The sequence below is a fragment of the Sorex fumeus genome, unplaced genomic scaffold, assembly GCF_029834395.1.
Source record: "Sorex fumeus unplaced genomic scaffold, SorFum_2.1 ptg000061l, whole genome shotgun sequence".
NCBI classification, from domain to species: domain Eukaryota; kingdom Metazoa; phylum Chordata; class Mammalia; order Eulipotyphla; family Soricidae; genus Sorex; species Sorex fumeus.
Window position 1 is genome coordinate 58,520,988 of NW_026606118.1, and position 18,562 is coordinate 58,539,549.

At 46.5% G+C, this 18,562-nt stretch overlaps 1 protein-coding gene across 2 annotated transcripts in view; it reads right to left on the reverse strand.

Moving 5' to 3' along the window:
• Window positions 1-18,562, reverse strand: part of UBR2 (ubiquitin protein ligase E3 component n-recognin 2) — a 118,230-nt gene that overhangs the window by 87,179 nt on the left and 12,489 nt on the right. For both annotated transcript variants that reach the window (XM_056126002.1, XM_056126001.1), the window contains exon 2: window positions 18,022-18,281. In XM_056126002.1, the coding sequence (XP_055981977.1) occupies window positions 18,022-18,281 (260 nt within the window). The remainder of the gene's footprint in view (window positions 1-18,021; window positions 18,282-18,562) is intronic.

The window sequence follows — 18,562 nt, forward strand, 5'->3', positions numbered from 1 at the left end:
AACTTCATAAAGAGTTTTCACCCTTGGAAGGGCGTTGACCAGCCCGCCCGCTCCTCTCTGGAAAGAAAGATGGCGGCCGCACGGGAGCCTTGTGGAAAGCGGGTTTGAGCCGGGCTCGGGGGAGCGGCGGGGACCTCATGGGAAGGGGGGCTTTGTGGGCCGTCCCCCACGCCCCACCGAGGTCGCCAGCTGCCCCCCACGAGCGGCTCTCCGGCACGGCCACGGCCCCGGAGGCACAAGGACTTAGCACAGAGAACCAGCCGCTGGGAGCAGAAAAGCAAATGGACTTGTGTTGATCCGCGCCACCAAGCCTGCCCGGAGGGGGAAGGGCGTTGACCAGCCCGCCTGCTCCTCTCTGGAAAGAAAGATGGCGGCCGCACGGGAGCCTTGTGGAAAGCGGGTTTGAGCCGGGCTCGGGGGAGCGGCGGGGACCTCATGGGAAGGGGGGCTTTGTGGGCCGTCCCCCACGCCCCACCGAGGTCGCCAGCTGCCCCCCACGAGCGGCTCTCCGGCACGGCCACGGCCCCGGAGGCACAAGGACTTAGCACAGAGAACCAGCCGCTTGGAGCAGAAAAGCAAATGGACTTGTGTTGATCCGCGCCACCAAGCCTGCCCGGAGGGGGAAGGGCGTTGACCGGCCCGCCCGCTCCTCTCTGGAAAGAAAGATGGCGGCCGCACGGGAGCCTTGTGGAAAGCGGGTTTGAGCCGGGCTCGGGGGAGCGGCGGGGACCTCATGGGAAGGGGGGCTTTGTGGGCCGTTCCCCACGCCCCACCGAGGTCGCCAGCTGCCCCCCACGAGCGGCTCTCCGGCACGACCACGACTCCAGGGCACAGAAACCAATCTCTTAACTAGCTAACTTTTAATAGAAATTCTTCCAGGGTCAATAAGTAAAATAGCAGAAATTCAAAACCGCGCGGCCGCGATAGCGGCCGCGCGACATCATTTTATTCTTAAACCAAGTTGTAGAAAGCAAATCATTTCACAACGCTGTTTCAGCATGTCTGATTGGGGGAGGGGTGGGTCGTAAACTCTAAACAATAATTGTGCATCTTCTATCGAAATAATCTACCTAGTCAAAGTAGATAGAGTATTAACTAGAACTCATCTGCCTCACAAGAATTGGGAGGGGTGGGAGGTGGGGGTCTATTGGGGTTCGGGGTTAAAAATGAGTATTGGTAAAGGGAAATGTGTTTGGTATCTACATGACTGAGACCTAAACCCGAAAGCTCTGTAACTTTTCCCACAGTGATTCAATAAATAAATAAATTATAAAAAAATAAATAAATAAATAAATAAAAAAAAAAAGAGTTTTCACCCTTTTCCCATTTTTTCCAATACTAAGGCGGAATGATTTCTTCAAAGTTTGGTAGATTCTGCTATTCCGGTAGAGGAGATAAGATCTTTGGTTACCATTTGGGGATCTGTCACTGTCTATCCAAGATATCTATCACAGCTTAAAGACTTTTGGCCATTTCATCTAAAATTTCAAGTTTGTTTGCAGTTGCTCATAGGTAATTCTCATTGTTCTGAGGTGGCCAAACTGTATGGTTGAGAGATCTTTAGCATCTCAACAGTTTTAGTGCATCCTTCAGTGCATTCCTAGACCAGGACAAATCATAACCAGGTTCTGTCTCCAGTACTTATTAGGTTGGAACAACTTACTGCCTGGTGGGCACTGCCTAATTTCTCACCTTACAGAGTCAGACTTGACCCCATCACTCTCATTTTCTCCTCCATGGGTTGATTTTTAAATACAGCAGCAGACAACTTAGCTTTGCAAAACAGGGTGGTGAAAAGGTGAGAGTGAACACTTTTATCAATTTCCATTTGGAACGTCTCTTTTTTTCTCTTTTTCCTATTCAGGCTTGCTGGGAAACTGGCTCAACTTCAAACACTAAGTGTCAATGTTGCAAGTTTTTATTTAATTTTCTGATTTTATTTCCCTTTTATTTTTTTCTCGTCAGCACGCTGTATGGTTTTTTTTTTCTATTGACCTGAACTGAACATACACATTGCATGTTTTGATTTATTCAATTTACTTTCTCCCCCGCCCCCCCCCCCCCCCCCGTGTGTTTTTGGGCCATACCTGACAATGCTCAAGATTTACTCTTGGCGGTGTGCTCAGGGATCACTCCTAGCAGACACGGGGGACCCTATGTAGTACTGGGGATTGAACCCAGGCCAGATGTGCAAGGCAAGCACCCTACCTAATTTCTATCATTCTGGCCCCACTTTGCCTATTTTTAACCTTTGAACTAATTTTAGACTCAGCATCAGGCTGGAGAGGTAATAAAGTGGAGAAGGCGCTTGTCTCACACGTGGCCAGCCCGGAGTCCGTCTCCAGCACCACACAAGATCTGCCAAGCCCACCAGGAGTCTTCCCTGAGTGCCAAGCCAGGAAGAAGCCCTGGGCATTCCCAGATGTGGCCCCCAAACAAAAACAAAGAAACAAAAAGACTCAACAGAAGAATTACCTTATTCCATTTCCATCAGCCCTTTTCTTCCCCACAATCCAACGGGGAACTGCACATTCCATGAAATGTCATTTCCCATACTGACAATGTCCCCCGCCTCCCCCGAGGCCCATCTGTTTATTCAACTCCTTGGTTATGTGAGTGCAGACTCGTGGATATTGATTTTATTCTCTGGTTTACAGTCTAATGCTTCCTGTATTTTGCTGTTCAAGTTGCCTCGGCTGTGGTTATTGGTTCTTTCCGTTTTTACTATGCCTGCTCTTTTTTTTTTTTCTAGCCCTTTCTTGGAGCCTAGGGTTATTCTGGAAAAGAGGAACAGACTGGCAACTCCATGGTTAATAGCTGGGGGAACGTCTGCTTAATTTTTTCATAGCAGCTGCAGGGCCAGGGATGAGACGGTGCATGCATGAGGTCCTGAGTTTGACCCCCAGGACCACCAAAAACAACTAGAAAAACTTTTAACTCCCATTGTTTCCAGGTTTCTAGGCCTCACCCCAGCCACACTCGGGGTTTATTCCTGGCTCTGTACTCAGGGATCACTCCTGGCGTGGGGAACCGTCTGAGGTAACAAGGGACTGAATTTGGGTCAGCCGCGTGCGAGGCAAGTGCCCTACCCACTGTGCTATTGCTCTGGCCCCAAATCTTGGTATTTTTATTTTAGCCATTCTAACAGATGTGAAATGGGATCTCATTGCTCATTTCACTTGAATTTTCCAAATGATTACTAATGATTATTAGTCATTTGTTTATTGGTCGTTTGTGCACCTTCTTTAGAGGAATGTCTATTCAAACCCCTTGCCCAGGTGCTATATGGGCGGTCTTACGTGGCCATAGCAGGGACCCACCAGAGGATCAGTACTGCCTGCGGGCTCAGGATCGCTGAAAGTGGTTCTGGGCCTCCCAACACTGTTGGGAGTGACCTGAATTAAAGAAATTAATTAAAAAAAAAAACAGCTTTTACATAAAGAACAGAACAGCCAGAGCCTGTGTTTCAGAAGTTATTTTGTTTTAAATATGATGATTTAACAGGCAAGTCAAATGCGGGCTGGGGAGGGCGCTTGCCCGGCACACGGCTGACCTGGGCTCTGTCCCTGGCACCATCTGGTCCCCAGAGTGCTGCCAGGAGTGATTCCTGCGGGCCACCAGGTGTGGCCCCAAACAAAAGGACCCAAATGTGGACAGTCACAGTGCCAGTTTTCAAGCACTATATTAATAACATCCCCACTTGGTGCAAACACCCAAGGATCCAGAGGATGTTTTTAAAATTATCTGCCACCCCACTGCACCCACAGGCAGTGCTCAGGAGACCTCGAGGCACCAGGCCCGTGAGGGTCAGCGCTTGGGCAGAAGGTGTCACTTCTCAGACCCAACAGGGCCGTTGGTGGGGAGCAGAGGGAAGGGGCAGAGGCTGCGGGCCACTGGTCCCCAGCAGGGATCCTGAACCTTTCAGGCTCTGTCACAAAGCCATCATCTCCAAACTCTCTTGATCAGGTAACCTGGACAGTGGAGTTCAGAGAGCAGGCATTCCCTCTATGTAAACATGTTCCGAATGCATGCTGTTTTAAATTTACATGTATGAACATGTATGTATTACCATCCTGATCAGAACTAGTCTCTCAAGCATCTCACTGTCACGGAAGTCTCACTGAGTGGAAGAATGAGGAGGAAATCTATTTGAAGAGGGGCCTGAGAGTAAGCACAGGGGTTCAGGCACTGGCCTTGGATAGAGGTGACCCGTTTAAGCCCGGGCACCACACATGCTCCCCTGAGCCCCACCAGCAGTGATCTCTGAGCACAGAGCCAGGAGTCAGCCCTGAATACCAGTTGGTGACCCAAAAACTGGAAAGAAAAAAAAAAGTAGTAACCTAAACTATAATTATCATTTTAAAAAGATAGGGAAGCAAAGATAAGAATTCTAATTGACTCTGGGGCTGAAGAGATAGTAAGCAGGTAGGATACTTGTCTTGCATGCAGCTGACCAAGCCCGATTCCCAGCAGAACAAAGGGTCCACTGAGCCCTTCTGGAGGGACCCAGAGTGCACAGTCAGCTCCTGAGTACTACTGGGTGTGGCCCCAAAACAAATGAGAAAAAAATTATACCTGACTTCTCAGAATCCGTACAAAGAGAGCAGGATGCAGTATTTTAAGTGTTAAGGAAAAAAAAAAAACCTTCACCAACCTAGATTTATGTACCCGTATGGGTATTCTTCAAACATAAAGAAGAAATAAAGTGGAATTCATGCCCACTCCCATCAGCTTAATCAACGGCTGAATAAACAGTAGTACTCCTACATTTAAAAATTTAAAAATAATTTTTAAAAAAAGTATTCAATATGCCAAACACAGTAACAAGTGTTACAATGGAGATGTTACTGGGCCTGCTCGAGCAAATCGATGAACAATGGGAGGACAGTGACAGTGACAGTTGACGGTAAAAAAAAAAAAAGAAAGAAAAGAAAAGAAAAGAAAAACTACCTCAGACGGGTCGGTGGTGAGGCTACGTGCAGAGAGAGGAGGCCTGGCCCGAAGCTCGGCCGACAGAGTCAGTAAAACAGCGGCCAGGGAGAGGACAGGGGCTGGGCTCCGTCCCTGGCACTCACGGTCCCCTGCACACCAGCTGAGCCAGGAGCAGCACCAGGAGGGAACCAAGAACTCGACGGGGGGTGGAGAGGGAGCAAGCGCTTGCCCCGCACGTGTGAGGCTCCGAGTTTGATCCCTGGTTCACGAGTCGCCCTCCGCAGCCCAGCACTCCAGCTGTAGCCAGGGCCACCTCTGGGCACCCCCGGGCTGAGAACCCCCGGGAGCAGCAGCAGGGAGATGGCCCCCCAAAGGCCCTCTCTCCAGAAGCTGGTGCTGAAAGAGGGTCACGTGTCGTGCTGAAACCCTATCGGCAACAGGGCTGTTTACGCTGCAAGAGGTACTGGAAAAAAAAAAATGTGTCTCTGATGAAAGCAAATAGGAGGGCAGGGGGCAGTGCTGGAGCGAAGTGGACACCGAGGAAGCATTAGGTGCCTCAAACCCAACCCAACCATGAGTAACTTTGTCGGTTCATGGTGGCTAAATTTTTTTTTCTTCCTTTTCTTTTTGGATCATAGCCAGCAATGCTTAAGGGTTCCTCCTGGCTCATGTACGCAGGAATTACTCCTGGCAGTGCTTGGGGGAACCATATGGGATGCCGGGGATCGAACCCGGGTTGGCCGCGTGCAAGGCAAAAGCCCTACCCGCCGCACTATAGCTTGGGCCCCATCATGGTGGCTAAATTTTAAAAAGTAACCTACTCCCCCCTCTCTGTTCCTCTGTGTCACTCTAGTCTCTCTGTAGTCTGTCTCTCTCTGTTTCTCTCTCTCACACACATACACACACACACACGCACCCCTTTTTTTTGTTTTGTTTTTTGCTTTTTGGGTCACACCCGGCGATGCACAGGGGATACTCCTGGCTCTGCACTCAGGAGTTACTCCTGGTGGTGCTCAGGGGACCCTATGGGATGCTGGGAATTGAACCCGGGTCAGCAAATGCCTTACCTGCTGTGCTGCCACTCCAGCCCCCAGTCCCCTTTATGTCAGATAACATGAACTGGATACTGTCATTTCATAAAGACAAAGAATGAACAAGGAAGTTAGCAATTTAAACATATGGACATGGCAAGAAACAAACTTACAGAAATAAAAACTGATTAAACTGAAAGAAGTAAATACTAAAATTTGAAGAGACACAACCTTTGAAGATTTTACTACCTCGTTCTCAGTAACTGACAGAACTAGTCAAAAAAAAATTATAGAGAAGACTCTCAACCACCTGACCCTGGCACCTGGGGGACAGTCGCCACACCTCCTCGGGATGCCCTTACTTCTCAAGGGCATATGGAACACTCAGGACCCTGTTGCTGAGTCACACAAACACATTTCAGTCAAAAGGAAAGAACCTGAAATAGATTCAAAGCGCTCCTGGATTAGACAATGAATTAAATGCCAGTTCCTAAAGTGGGCTCCATGAGCAGCGCGATCAGAATCATAAACCCAACGGCCGTTCTTAGAAATAAAAACCCGCAAGCTAATTCTACAATTTCCAAAACACAGAAGACCTGAAACAGACGACACAGACAGAAAGCACACGTGAATGAAAGGCCCGTGAATCAGTTCCAGGCTTATGATAAAGCTACAGTCATCAAGAAATGATGCAGTTACTGGCAGAAGAGTATCCCAATACATAACGGAGCAGACTTCTGTTATGAAACAGAGCCACATTTATACTGTCAGATGATCGGATGCAGTGCCAGCGCTCCCAAACAGGGAGAGTGGCAGGTGAAGCTGGAACAACTTCATGGTGTCCACGGGGAATGGCTCCATGAAGGGCAACCTCTGTGGCAAGATGTAGTTAAAAAAGTGGTTTGAAACAGACCCCAGACACATGTATAAAGTGCAATAGTCAAAGTGGGTAGGAAAAAGAAAGTTTTGCCATCTGGGAGAAGGCAGCCATTACTTACATGCAGGAGATGAACATGACTTAAATATTAGTAAAACAAGCACCAAACTCAAATAACTGCCATCACAAGATACCATACGGGCCAGCTACCAACTGAAAAGAATAGTCACAAAACCTATCTGACCAAGGAATCGTTGGGATGCATAGAAAACTTTAGCCAGGATGTCGATCAAAAGGCTGGAGTGCACACTCTGCATCCGCGAGTCATGGGTTCGAGCCTCAGCACCGCCAAGGTTGGTGCACCCTCCACCGGCTGCGAGGAAAGACAATATGGCTCAGGGGTAGAGCATTTGCCTAGCAAGTATGAGTTCCTGGGTTTGGTCCCTGGCACTGAAAAAAAAAAAATCTGGACTAAGTGGAGAATTTTAAATTTTAGTAATAAAAAGAGAAGCCACTAAAAACTGGACAGAGAACTTCAATAAACACTTCAGATGTCAGATGAATGATGCAGTCCTAGGTCATGTGAGAACAGGTGAAACTAACCGAAGGTAACCACAAGAATAAAGTTAACTGACCGAGAGCTCGAGTTAGCAGGAAAGTTTCTAATCTGACATGGTCTATACTTGACAGAAAATGAGTTAAGAAGTTATGTACTGTCAATAACGTGCAATTAAGGCTTGCATTTGGGGGGTCAGAGACAGTTCAAAAGGCTGGAGCACCTGCATAGGGCATGCCTGAGTCTGACCATGAGCTTGTTCAGTCTCTGGGCACCGCCCCCCGCCCCCTCCTCAATGATCTGGTTTTTTAAATACTAAGTTTTTCCTTAAGAAAATATTCAGAGAAAAAAGTCTGGTAGTATAAATCTGAGTTTTCTCTGATATATATATATATATACACATACATACATACATATATATACATATATATATATGGGCTAGAGCGATAGCACAGTTGTGGGGCATTTGCCTTACAAGCAGCCAACATGGCCGACCCGAGTTCGATTCCTCCGCCCCTCTCGGAGAGCCTGGCAGGCTACCAAGAGTATCTTGCCCGTACGACAAAGCCTGGCAAGCTCCCCGTGATGTATTCGATATGCCAGACACAGTAACAACAAAGTCTCCAATGGAGACGTTACTGGGCCCACTCGAGCAAATCGATGAACAACGGGAGGACCGTGACATTAAGGACCGTGATATATATATATATATAAAGGATTATCCCAAAGCTTTTTAGATTTTGTTTCCCAAGATCTAGAAAAAGACTAGGTTAATCATGAAATTTGATTAAATTACTCCTACATTAAAAAAAAAGAAAAAGAAAAGAAACGAAAGTTGATTAAATGCCCCTGGTATTTCTCTAGTCAACCTCTCACCAAAACAGTACAGAACAAACCACAGTTTTCAAAAGTTGAGACCAGAGAGATAGTACAGCAGGTAGGGTGCTTGCTTTGCATGTGATTGACCTGGGTTTGGTATCTGGCACCCCATATGGTCCCCAGAGCCCAACAGGAGTGATCCCTGACTACAGCAGGTGTGGCCCCAAATTAAAAAGAAATAAGTTACTATTATTTTTACTTTGACTTTTGGGGGACCACTTCTGGCGTGGCTCAGGTCTGATGGGAACTGGGGTTCCCTCTCCTCTTCCCTTCCCTCCCCTCCCCTCTTCTTTCTTACTTTCTCTCTCTCCCCCCATCCCCCAATGTAGAGCCACATTTCCAGCCCTGGGAAGAAACTAGGATTTTTATTTACTTCTTTTGTTGTTGCTGTTTGGGGGTTTGGGGCCACTCTTGGCTGTGCTCAGGGATCACTCCCGCGGGGGGCCATATATGGTGTTGAGGATCGAACCTGGGTTGGCTGCGTACGAGGCAAGAGCCTTATACACCGTATTATCTCTCCGGCCCTTATTTTTAAAACCAACAGCTCTGATTTCAATCTGTGGACTAGTCAAGCTAAAAAAGAAATGGTCTTAAAATAGAATGCTGCTAAAAGAGATCGAGGACTTCAAGTATTTTAAAAAGAAAAAAGATCGAGCCGACATCTTTTCTTACAGGAAATAAATGGTTTCTTCATATTGAAGCCTTCTATTTCCAGATAGAAAAAAGAATGAAAATAACTCTATCCTTTGGTTTCAGATAGTATTAGTGGCCCAGTAACTTGACAAACCTAAAGGCGAAGTATTTGGCTTTAAAAAAAAATCTTAAGCGAAATGAGTCAGAAAGAGAGGGATAGACATAGAAAGATTGCATTCATCTGGGGGATATAAAGTAACAAAGTATGAGATTAATACCCAAGAATAGCTGAGATCAGCACCAGGAGGATTACTCCATAACTTAGAGGCCAGCCAGGTATCCTAGAGGAAAGGGTAGTTCAGATAGAGAAGGGAGCATCAAATAAAGTATGTTTGGAGGATCCTCCCAGGAGGGGAGATGCATGTCGAAAGTAGACTATGGACTGAACATGTTTGCCACTCAATGCCTCTTTTGCAGACCACAACACCCAAAAGGAGAGAGAGAACACAGGGGATTGCCCTGCCACAGAGACAGGGGGGATGGGGGGATGGGGGTGGGAGGGATATTATCCATGGTGGTGGAAAATGGGCACTGGTGGAGAGATGGGTATCTGATCATTGTATAATTGAAACCAAAGCACAAAAAATTGTAAATCTACAACTTTAAAAAAAATAAAATAAAATAAAGGGGAAAAAAAAAATCTTACACATATCTGGGGTTGGATCTATAGCACAGCGGGTAGGGCGTTTGCCTTGCATGCGGCTGACGGGGGTTCAATCCCCAGCATCCCATAAGGTCCCCCGAGCACTGCCAGGAATAATTCCTGAATGCAGAGCCAGGAATAATCCCTGAGCACTGCTGGGTATGACCAAAAAAAAAAAAAAATCTTACCAAGACTACACATGCCAAAACTGTGTAGTTCTACAATCTTCTATGCATTACCTCATTTTGTTCTGGCAATGTTGCAAAGGAAAAAAAATAATCCTAAAGTGCTCCTGATGGAGTTTCCGCCTCGTGCTTTTCCACAGCCAAGTTTGGGTGCCTCTCAGACGCACAGGAGGAATGACAAGTCCCACCACACTTTGCAGATGCGCACACAACTAGTTCAGACTACAGGAAGGCCAGCATGGCTGTTTTCTCAAAGGGTGCAACTTACTTTCTGGGCGCGACACTCCTGTCTCCTTTCCTGCCCGACGCTAAGGTCGTGGAAAACTGCGGCAGTGGGAAGTGGGATCGAGAGCCTCCACTCATCACTCCCGCTGACCTGAACTGGTCAGTGTGAGAAAGACACATAATGCAGGTATTTCAAGAGTTCGGACAGTGGGTGGGCCTTGCACACGGCTGCCCTGGGTTCGAACCTGCTCTGATCCCCTGAGCCTGCGGGAGTGTTCCCTGAGTGCAGCGAGGAGCAACCCCTGAGCCCCCAAACGAAATGAAAACAAAAAGTCTCTGGAGTGACAGGGTCTATTATTTTTAGCATCAATCCTTAATGAGAGAACATTAATTACGAATAAAGCATAAAAAATGTTATCTGGGAAATACGCTCGACTTTTTCCTAGCTCCCTTACCCCAACTCTTGCTACCTATAGAGTCACGCATATAAATTTTTAAATGCTAAGGAAAATCCTCAACTTAACTAGACAAAGAAAACAATGACACTAACCTTCACTTCTCTGACAGAAGTGGGAATACTTAAACCACACTGAAGTTTGACTTCGTTGTTCACTGTTTTGTTTTCTAAATGGTGATAAAAAAAATGTCAAAATATAGCTATGAAGTCAGATTATTACCGCTAACAATCTCTATTTGGAAAGGAACCAAGTTTGACAGTGCTTTTCCTTTTCCTAATAGAGATCAAAAGGTATAACTTGCATACACATTACGGCCTAATGCTCGAAAACAACATTTTGACATGAAGGGGACTCAGCAACATAGTTTATGACTTTGCAATTTCAGAAACTAATGAACAACAACAACAAAAGAAACTAATGAAAGAATAATTCTACAGAAAAACTAACCTGATTGCCTTACAAATAAATCTCTTTCTTAAGAACTATATACATAAAGACTCCTAAATAAAAATTTCCCCCCTGGATACTGAGAATTCTACAGACCAGACATAATTTAGAAACATTCTGATAATTCAGTAGAGCATTTTATCTCTCCAATGACGACTTCATGTCCTAACACCAGAACACTGGTGAACACAGGACATTCTTTTTTCTTTTAGTTCATTATTTGGGGGGCAGGAGCAATAGTACAATGGGTAGGGCACTTGCCTTGCTAATGGCAGACCCTGATTCGATCCCTGGCACCACACAGGGGCCCCCAAGACTGCTAGGAGTAATCGCTGAGTGCAGTCGGGAATAAGCCCTGAGCACCACTTGAATGTGGGCCCAAAGCAGCAACAACAAAGTAAAAAAAATATGACTTAGTAGGGAATGGGCCAAACCAGACAGACCGATCTTGTGATAAGAGGGGCTGTAACTTCCAGCAATATAAGTCCTACCTCTGGGAAGAGAAGCGGGGCTAAATATTAAGTCACATGGTAGGCTTGACTTGTATGGTTGAATCAAGCATGTGTTACTCACACACACACACACACACACACACACACACACACACACAACACACAGAAACCCAATTAAAGAAAACTCTGGAAACCAAAGCTCAGGTGACTTTCCCTGGTGGAACTACTCAGGAGGAGTAGAAATGGGCCAGGAGGAGAAATGGGCCCCGAGGACCCGAGAAGCTGTGTGCCCCCCCCCCCCCCCCGGGAACCCCACCCTCTGGACCTTTCCCCTTGACTGGTCCTGATTTACATCCTGCTAGGACAACACTGGAATCACAGGCACAGCAGTTTCCAGAGTTCTGGGCCTTTCTAGAAAAGAAGCTATAAACTCCTGACGTCTGTGGAGATGCCTGGGGTTTGTAGCCAAGGGGTCAGAATTGAGGGGGAACCTGGGGATTCTCAAACTTCCGGTTGTGTCTGCCGTGAGCACTTGTACAGAACTGTGCCTATAACCTTAACCTTTCTCAGACTTAGTAAAATGGGGGGGGGGGGGGGTAAAAAGCAGGAAACATGTTCTGTTCTGAATTTTTCTTACAGTCAAACTTCATTCTTACAGAGCAGGGATCCTGGTTGTTAAGATAATAAGACTCTGGCACAAAGGAAGCGCAACATTTCATCTGTGTCAGAAAGTAAATGCAAAGACTATCAAGAGAAACTGCATTTGGGTTAGGGGAAGAGTTGCTAGTGACTCAGAATTGTGCACTTGGCCTGGATTCTGACTTGGCCTGAATATTTTCTCCCTCACTGTCCTCAGTCAGACTCAAGCTCCAAGCTCCTCCTTCTCAATTACAGATGTTTGGCACAGAAAACGGGGCCTTCCAATTACTGTTAGTCCTCGGCAAATATTTGTTTGGCAAATGTTTGTTATACTGTTTCAAGGTTCAAAGAACAGGGGCTCAAGCCATAGTACAGTGGGCAAAGCGTGTGCCTTCGCCCACAGCCGCTGGGGTTTCCATATGGTCCTGGAACCCATCGGGTCCCCAACCCCGCCCCCACCCCTGCCAGGAGTGATCCCTGTGCTCAGAGACGGAAGTCAGCCCTAAGCACTGCCCGATGTGAGACCACTGACCCTCACCCCCCATCCCCCAAAGGACAGTTTCAAAGATGTGATTTTACTCTTCCTACCATAATTAAACTGCTTGGTATTCCTGTTTCGTATTTCCATACTGTATTTATTTGTAAACCAGTTACTTTCTAGGATACTATTCATGATTATATGATGAGATTTCTGCCCACTCTGGATTTTATAAACTCAAATGTCTGCCCCTCTGACGAACATTTGAATTTGTGCCACAGACCCTGCCCACTAATAGGGCAGCAGATGCTCCAAAACAAAGCGCCTGCCTTACAGCATGAGGCCTAGAGTTCGATCTTGTTGGTGCTCCCTGGTGCTCCCTGCATGTGCCGAGCACCGTCCCAGCTGCTCTGTGGTCTGGGAGCCCCGGAAGCTACAAGAGTGTGGGAGCTCCCAGGTAGGGGGGACCCCCAGCAAGCTCTGCTGCCAGCTATGGGATCCCCAGGGAGCACTCTAACCAGGGTGTGTGTGTGTGTGTGTGTGTGTGTGATCTTCTGTCACAAGAACAATAGCAAGGGGAAGGGTGAGAAAAAAAACCCAATATATAAGTGAAAAAAGAAAGTTCATATGGCCTGGCGATTCCCCTCCTGGTCACATCGCTGAAGGCCCCGGAGACTTCTGGAAAGGCGACTTGGACCACTTCATGAGCAGCAGTCCTGCTCGCTTGCCGAACCTGCTGCAAACGAAAACACCCACCCAGAGGGGACTGCATAAAGCAGCTGCGGCAGATAGGCTCAGTGAAAGAGTGCCCTGCCCTGCCACTGGAGGAATTGCCACTGGAGCAACGGCTGACTCCAGGGCTGGAGCCTGAAGGGTCAAGATGCACCAGAAGTATCTTTCGTCAGAAAGAAAAAAACGGGCAGGGGAAAAAATAAAAAAATAAAAATAACAAAAGCAGGCAGCCTGGAGGGCTTCACGCGGGCACATTTAGAACAATTCGAACACATGAATAATGGAAGTCCATGAGTACATCCAGCTATAAATAAAAAAATTAAATGTTTGATAAGAAAAAGGGTACGTAATGGTCTTGCGGTAGTAGAGCTCTTATAGATACCCCCTTATAGCTCTTATCGAGACCTTAAGTCAGTTAACTAGGTAACCCGTTTGACATTCTCATTATCAGTTACTTAGCTACTTGTTCATACACGATGAGAATCATTTCTGTGATATTCCCGTGAAAGATGCAACGTAACCTCATCATAAAAGACCAACCCAAGTGGACATACACTTACAAAACATCTGCCCTGTAATCTTCAGAAATACTAAAGTCAGAACTAAGTCAAAGGAAAACAGAAACTGTTTCAGGTTAGAGCATAAAAGTGTGGATGGAGATAGAACGCAGGGTTCTAAAGCATTTGCCGCACATGTGCCCAACCCTGGTTGGGGTCCTGCACCACAAAGTCCCCAAAGCACCACCAGGAGCAACCCCAAGCATTCAGCGAGGAGTTAGCCTCTGCGTACAGCCAAGTGTGGCCCAACAATGTCACCCTCCACCCCCACCTGCACCACCCCCAGAAAAAGAAAGAATAAAAGCTAGGACGTTCAAGTGCCTTGTCTGGAACAGTATACGTTTTCCACAAAAGTCTACTGAACTTTTGTTCGCTGGAACTCAGTTTCCTGTTCTGCAAATGATATAAACAGGATCGATTGTTCCCAAAATTATTAATACAGGACAGCTGGAGAGGCAGCACAGCAGGTAAGGCGTCTGCCTTGCAGCAGGCCTGCCCCAATCCCTGGCACCACATCTGGTCCCCTGAGCACTGCCAGGAGTAAACACAGGGCACTGCCAGGTGAGAGCCCTCCATAAAATCAATAAGGAACTTAAGAAGGTTTATCACAAAATCCCAGAGCTAATATTTTTTTTTTGGGGGGGGGAGGCTGTGGCGAGTTTGAAGGAGTGTCCCTGGGTGGACCTGAACCAGAAGCTACCAGTCTTTCAACATATTTATTTGTTTATTTTTTGGGTTTGGGCCACACCTAGCAACACTCAGGGATTACTCCTGGCTCTGTGCTCAGGAATCACTCCTGGCAGTTCTTGGGGGACCTTATGGGATACCAGCGAAGGAACTTGGGTCGGCCACACGCAAGGCCAGCACCCTCCCCACTGTACTACTGCTCCAACCCACTTCCAGCATATTTAAAAGGAATTTTGGGGGGTTTGTTTTCGATTTGGGGGTCACGCCTGGCAATGCTTGTGGCTAATTTCCGGCTCTGTACCCAGGGATTACCCCTGCTGGTGCTCATGAGACCATGCAGGGTACTAGGAATCGAACCTGGGTCTACCACATGCGAGGTCAGCAGCCTACCCGCTGCGCTACTGCTCCGGCCCCCCACCAAAAAACATATTTAGTGATATTCTAAGTATACTCATAAAGAAAAACTACCATGGATACCTATGACTTAGTCGAATTTAAGCTTATTAAAGTTTTAGAGGGGGAAAAAGGAGTATAAATGTCTTTATTGATAATACATACATACAGTGGATTAACTGCTAGATACGGATGAATGTCAAGACTGTGTTATGAAAATCAAAAAGGAAAATCTGGGTCAGTATATATAAAGCATTCCTTTCTGTATGAACTTTTATAGGCGATGAGACTGACCATGCAGAGCTAACTTCTGGAAGAATACATAAGAATATATAAGCAATTATTAGTTGTGGAAAACAGGGATATTCAATGGGAGGCAGGGTACATGACTTTCCCTCTCCATCTTCCACCCTCTTTTTTTTTTCTTTTAGTTTTAAACTTTTTATTTTTTTTGCTTTTTGGGTTACACCCGGCGATGCACAGGAATTACTCCTGGTTCATCCACTCAGGAATCACTCCAGGCGGTGCTCAGGGGACCATATGGGATGCTGGAAATCGAACCTCGGTCAGCTGCATGCAAGGCAAATGCCCTACCTGCTGTGCTATTGCTCCAGCCCCTAAACATTTTTTAAGCAGAAAATTATCCTAGCCGAATAAAAGTACATACAACACCAAGATCAGGTTTCTAATAAGATCAGGTTTTAAATGACTACTGAAAGCACAGGAACTCTGGCAGAAATGGTAAATTCTCGGGGGTATGGGGCCGCCGGCAGGTCAATCTGTACCTGTGAGGCGAGTGCATCAGCAGCCTCATGGCGTCTTCAGACTTCCAGATACCCCAAAATTGCTGCTGTGCCTTTGGCCAGACCCCAAAAACTTGGGGCAAAGTTTACCAAGAAAGTAAACGGCCAAAAGTTAGGTATGTGGGAAACACACCCACAAACCACCTCCGGCTCAGCTATATAATAGGAGGCAAGGCCTCTTTTGTTCCTGAGTGAACTGCTTAATGGACATGATCCCAGAGACTCAGAAACGAATCTCGGAACCCAGCAGCTTTAGGTAGAAATGCGTCCGGTCCCTGCAGTAGGCTACCGGTGCTGGGCCAACCCAAGTGGGAATAGGTTTCGTGACTTGGCCTGTTCCCCCTGGCGGCCCAGTGGCCGCCATCTGTCTGAGGCTACTGGATAGTCACATTTGAGCCCCCAGTGACGAGACACACAGGGCGTCACGGGATGAGGGTGGAGCCGGGCTTGTCCTCCCCACCCCAACGAGACCCCAAGTCATCGCCCACGAATGACCTCTCTGGCTCCTGATCAAGCTGCTTAACGGCCATGATCCCAGAGACTCAGAAACAAATCTCAAAACCCAGTGGCGTTTGGCAGAAATGCATCCGGACTCCACAGTACGTTACTGTCGCCGGGCCACCCCAGGGAGGAAAGGGTGCTGTCCCTCCACCTGCTCCCTCTTGGCGACTTGGTGGCTGTCATCCTCCAGAGGCCATTGGACAGTCAGACTTGGGCCCGCAGTGACGAAACTTGTTGGGCCTCACGGGATGGAGGGGGGGGGGGGGGCGGGCCTGTCCTCCCCACCCCAACGAGACCCCAAGTCATTGCCCACAAACGGCCTCTCTGGCTCCTCATCAAGCTGCTCAACGGCCATGATCCCAGAGACTCAGGAGCACATCTCTAAACCCAGTGGCTTTTGGCAGAAATCCCTCCAAATTTAAGTGTTAAAATTTCGGAATTTCAAAACCACATGGCCCTACTGCAGCCACATGACATCATATGTTATTCATAACCAGCAATAGAACACAAATTGTCTATTGTTGCCTTTTCAGCAGATCTGAGTGTTGGGGTAAAATCTCAAATAATGGTGGGTCTGGTGTCGAAATAGTGAATGTGATCAAAGTAGAGAGAGAGTAATGTGGAAATCATCTGCCCCACAGGCAGGGGGAGGGTGTGGGATGGGGGTATACTGGGATTTTTGGTGGTGGAGAATGGGCACTGGTGAAGGTACGGGTGTTTCATTGTATGACCCAGACTTAGACCCGAAAGCTTTGTAACTGCTCTTACGGTGATTCAATAAATAAAATTATAAAAAATGGAAAAAAAAAGTAAGGTGGAGTTCATGCACAATTCAATCAGCTAATCAGTGGCTGAATAAATAGCAGTACTCCTACCAAAAAAAAATTAAAAAAAAATAAAAAGAAATGGTAAATTCTACATAGGGGTCAGAATAAGTCAAGTGAGTTGTGGTCATCTTGCTCCAGAAAGAAAAAACAAAACAAAACAAAACAAACAAACAAAAGCACTTAAAAAATAAAGAAGCACGTGAACAGACAAAGAAGCACTGGCCAAATTAGGGACAACGAAGAGCTGTTGTTTGAAAAAAAATAAAATCCAGAAAAGCAAGGAAGTAATCAGAAAAGTCAGTGGGTGTGGGCATTTGCCTTGCACTCGGCCGACCCAGGTTCAATTCCCAGCATCCCACGTGGTCCCCCAAGCACTGCCAGGAGTAATTCCTGAGTGCAAAAGCTAGGAGTAACCCCTGTGCATCGCCGGGTGTGACCCAAACAGCCAAAAAAAAAAAAAAAAGTCAGTGGGGAAGAAGAACATACACAGTGTGTTTCTGGAATGTTGACTCTATTTTTCTATTTCTGAACATGGGGGAAAAAATTACACGAACATTTAAAAACTTAGGAATTCAGGGGCTGGAGCAATAGCACAGCAGGTAGGGCATTTGCCTTGCACGTGGCCGACCCAGGTTCGATTCCCAGCATCCCATAGGGTCCCCTGAGCACCGCCAGGGGTAATTCCTGAGCGCAGGGCTAGGAGTAACCCCTGTGCATTGCCGGGTGTGACCCAAAAAGCAAAAAAATAAATTAATTAAAAATTTAAAAATTAGGTCTTCAATTGTATTTGTAGTATGGACTTCTTAATAGTACTGCATTGTTTCTTAGAAAGAAAATTCTTTTTTTTTAATTTTACTTTTTATTTTTTCAAAGGTCTTCATGATTGGATTTCAGTCATGGAGTATCCCAACACCCACCCCTCCACCAGAGTTCCCAGGTTCCCACCTGTCACTCCCACCCCCACCCCCTGCCTGCCTCCATGTCAAGCACTTTTCTTCTCTATCTTGAAAAATTCCTGTATTTTACCTGCAAGAGTACGTAGGCTCTCCGACTTTAAAAACGCGACCACACAGATGAGAAGGTTTGTTGGCTTGTTCAAGTTTTGGAAATCCAAATGCAGGGTCTTCACCACAGAGGTACCACTCCATGGGCCCCAACAGAACGTGCTGTGCCATCATGTCCTCCTTCTGTGGAAAAGGGTTGGGGCCCCTGCAGTAGATTTTGGGTACATAGTGGGCCAAATGCTGGTGTACTTCTTTAGTGAGATCTGTTGCTTGCAGCCATCTCTTAAAAATAAATAAAATAAAATAAGAATTAAAAGAGAAGTTTTAAACACTGTCAGTGAACTGCTCATTTGAATAAAACTCCTTTTTCTTAGCTACCCACCCCCAATGAAAAGGCCTAATAAATTATCTTGCTGAAAACACTCGTCACTATATGTCTGTCTTTCAAAACAAGGGTGAAATTTATTTTAGAACTTTATTAAAATGTGAAGAATTTTTTTTTAGTTCTACTTTAAATAAATGGTGAAATAAAAACAAATGAGCCCCCCTTCTTGAAAAACGAC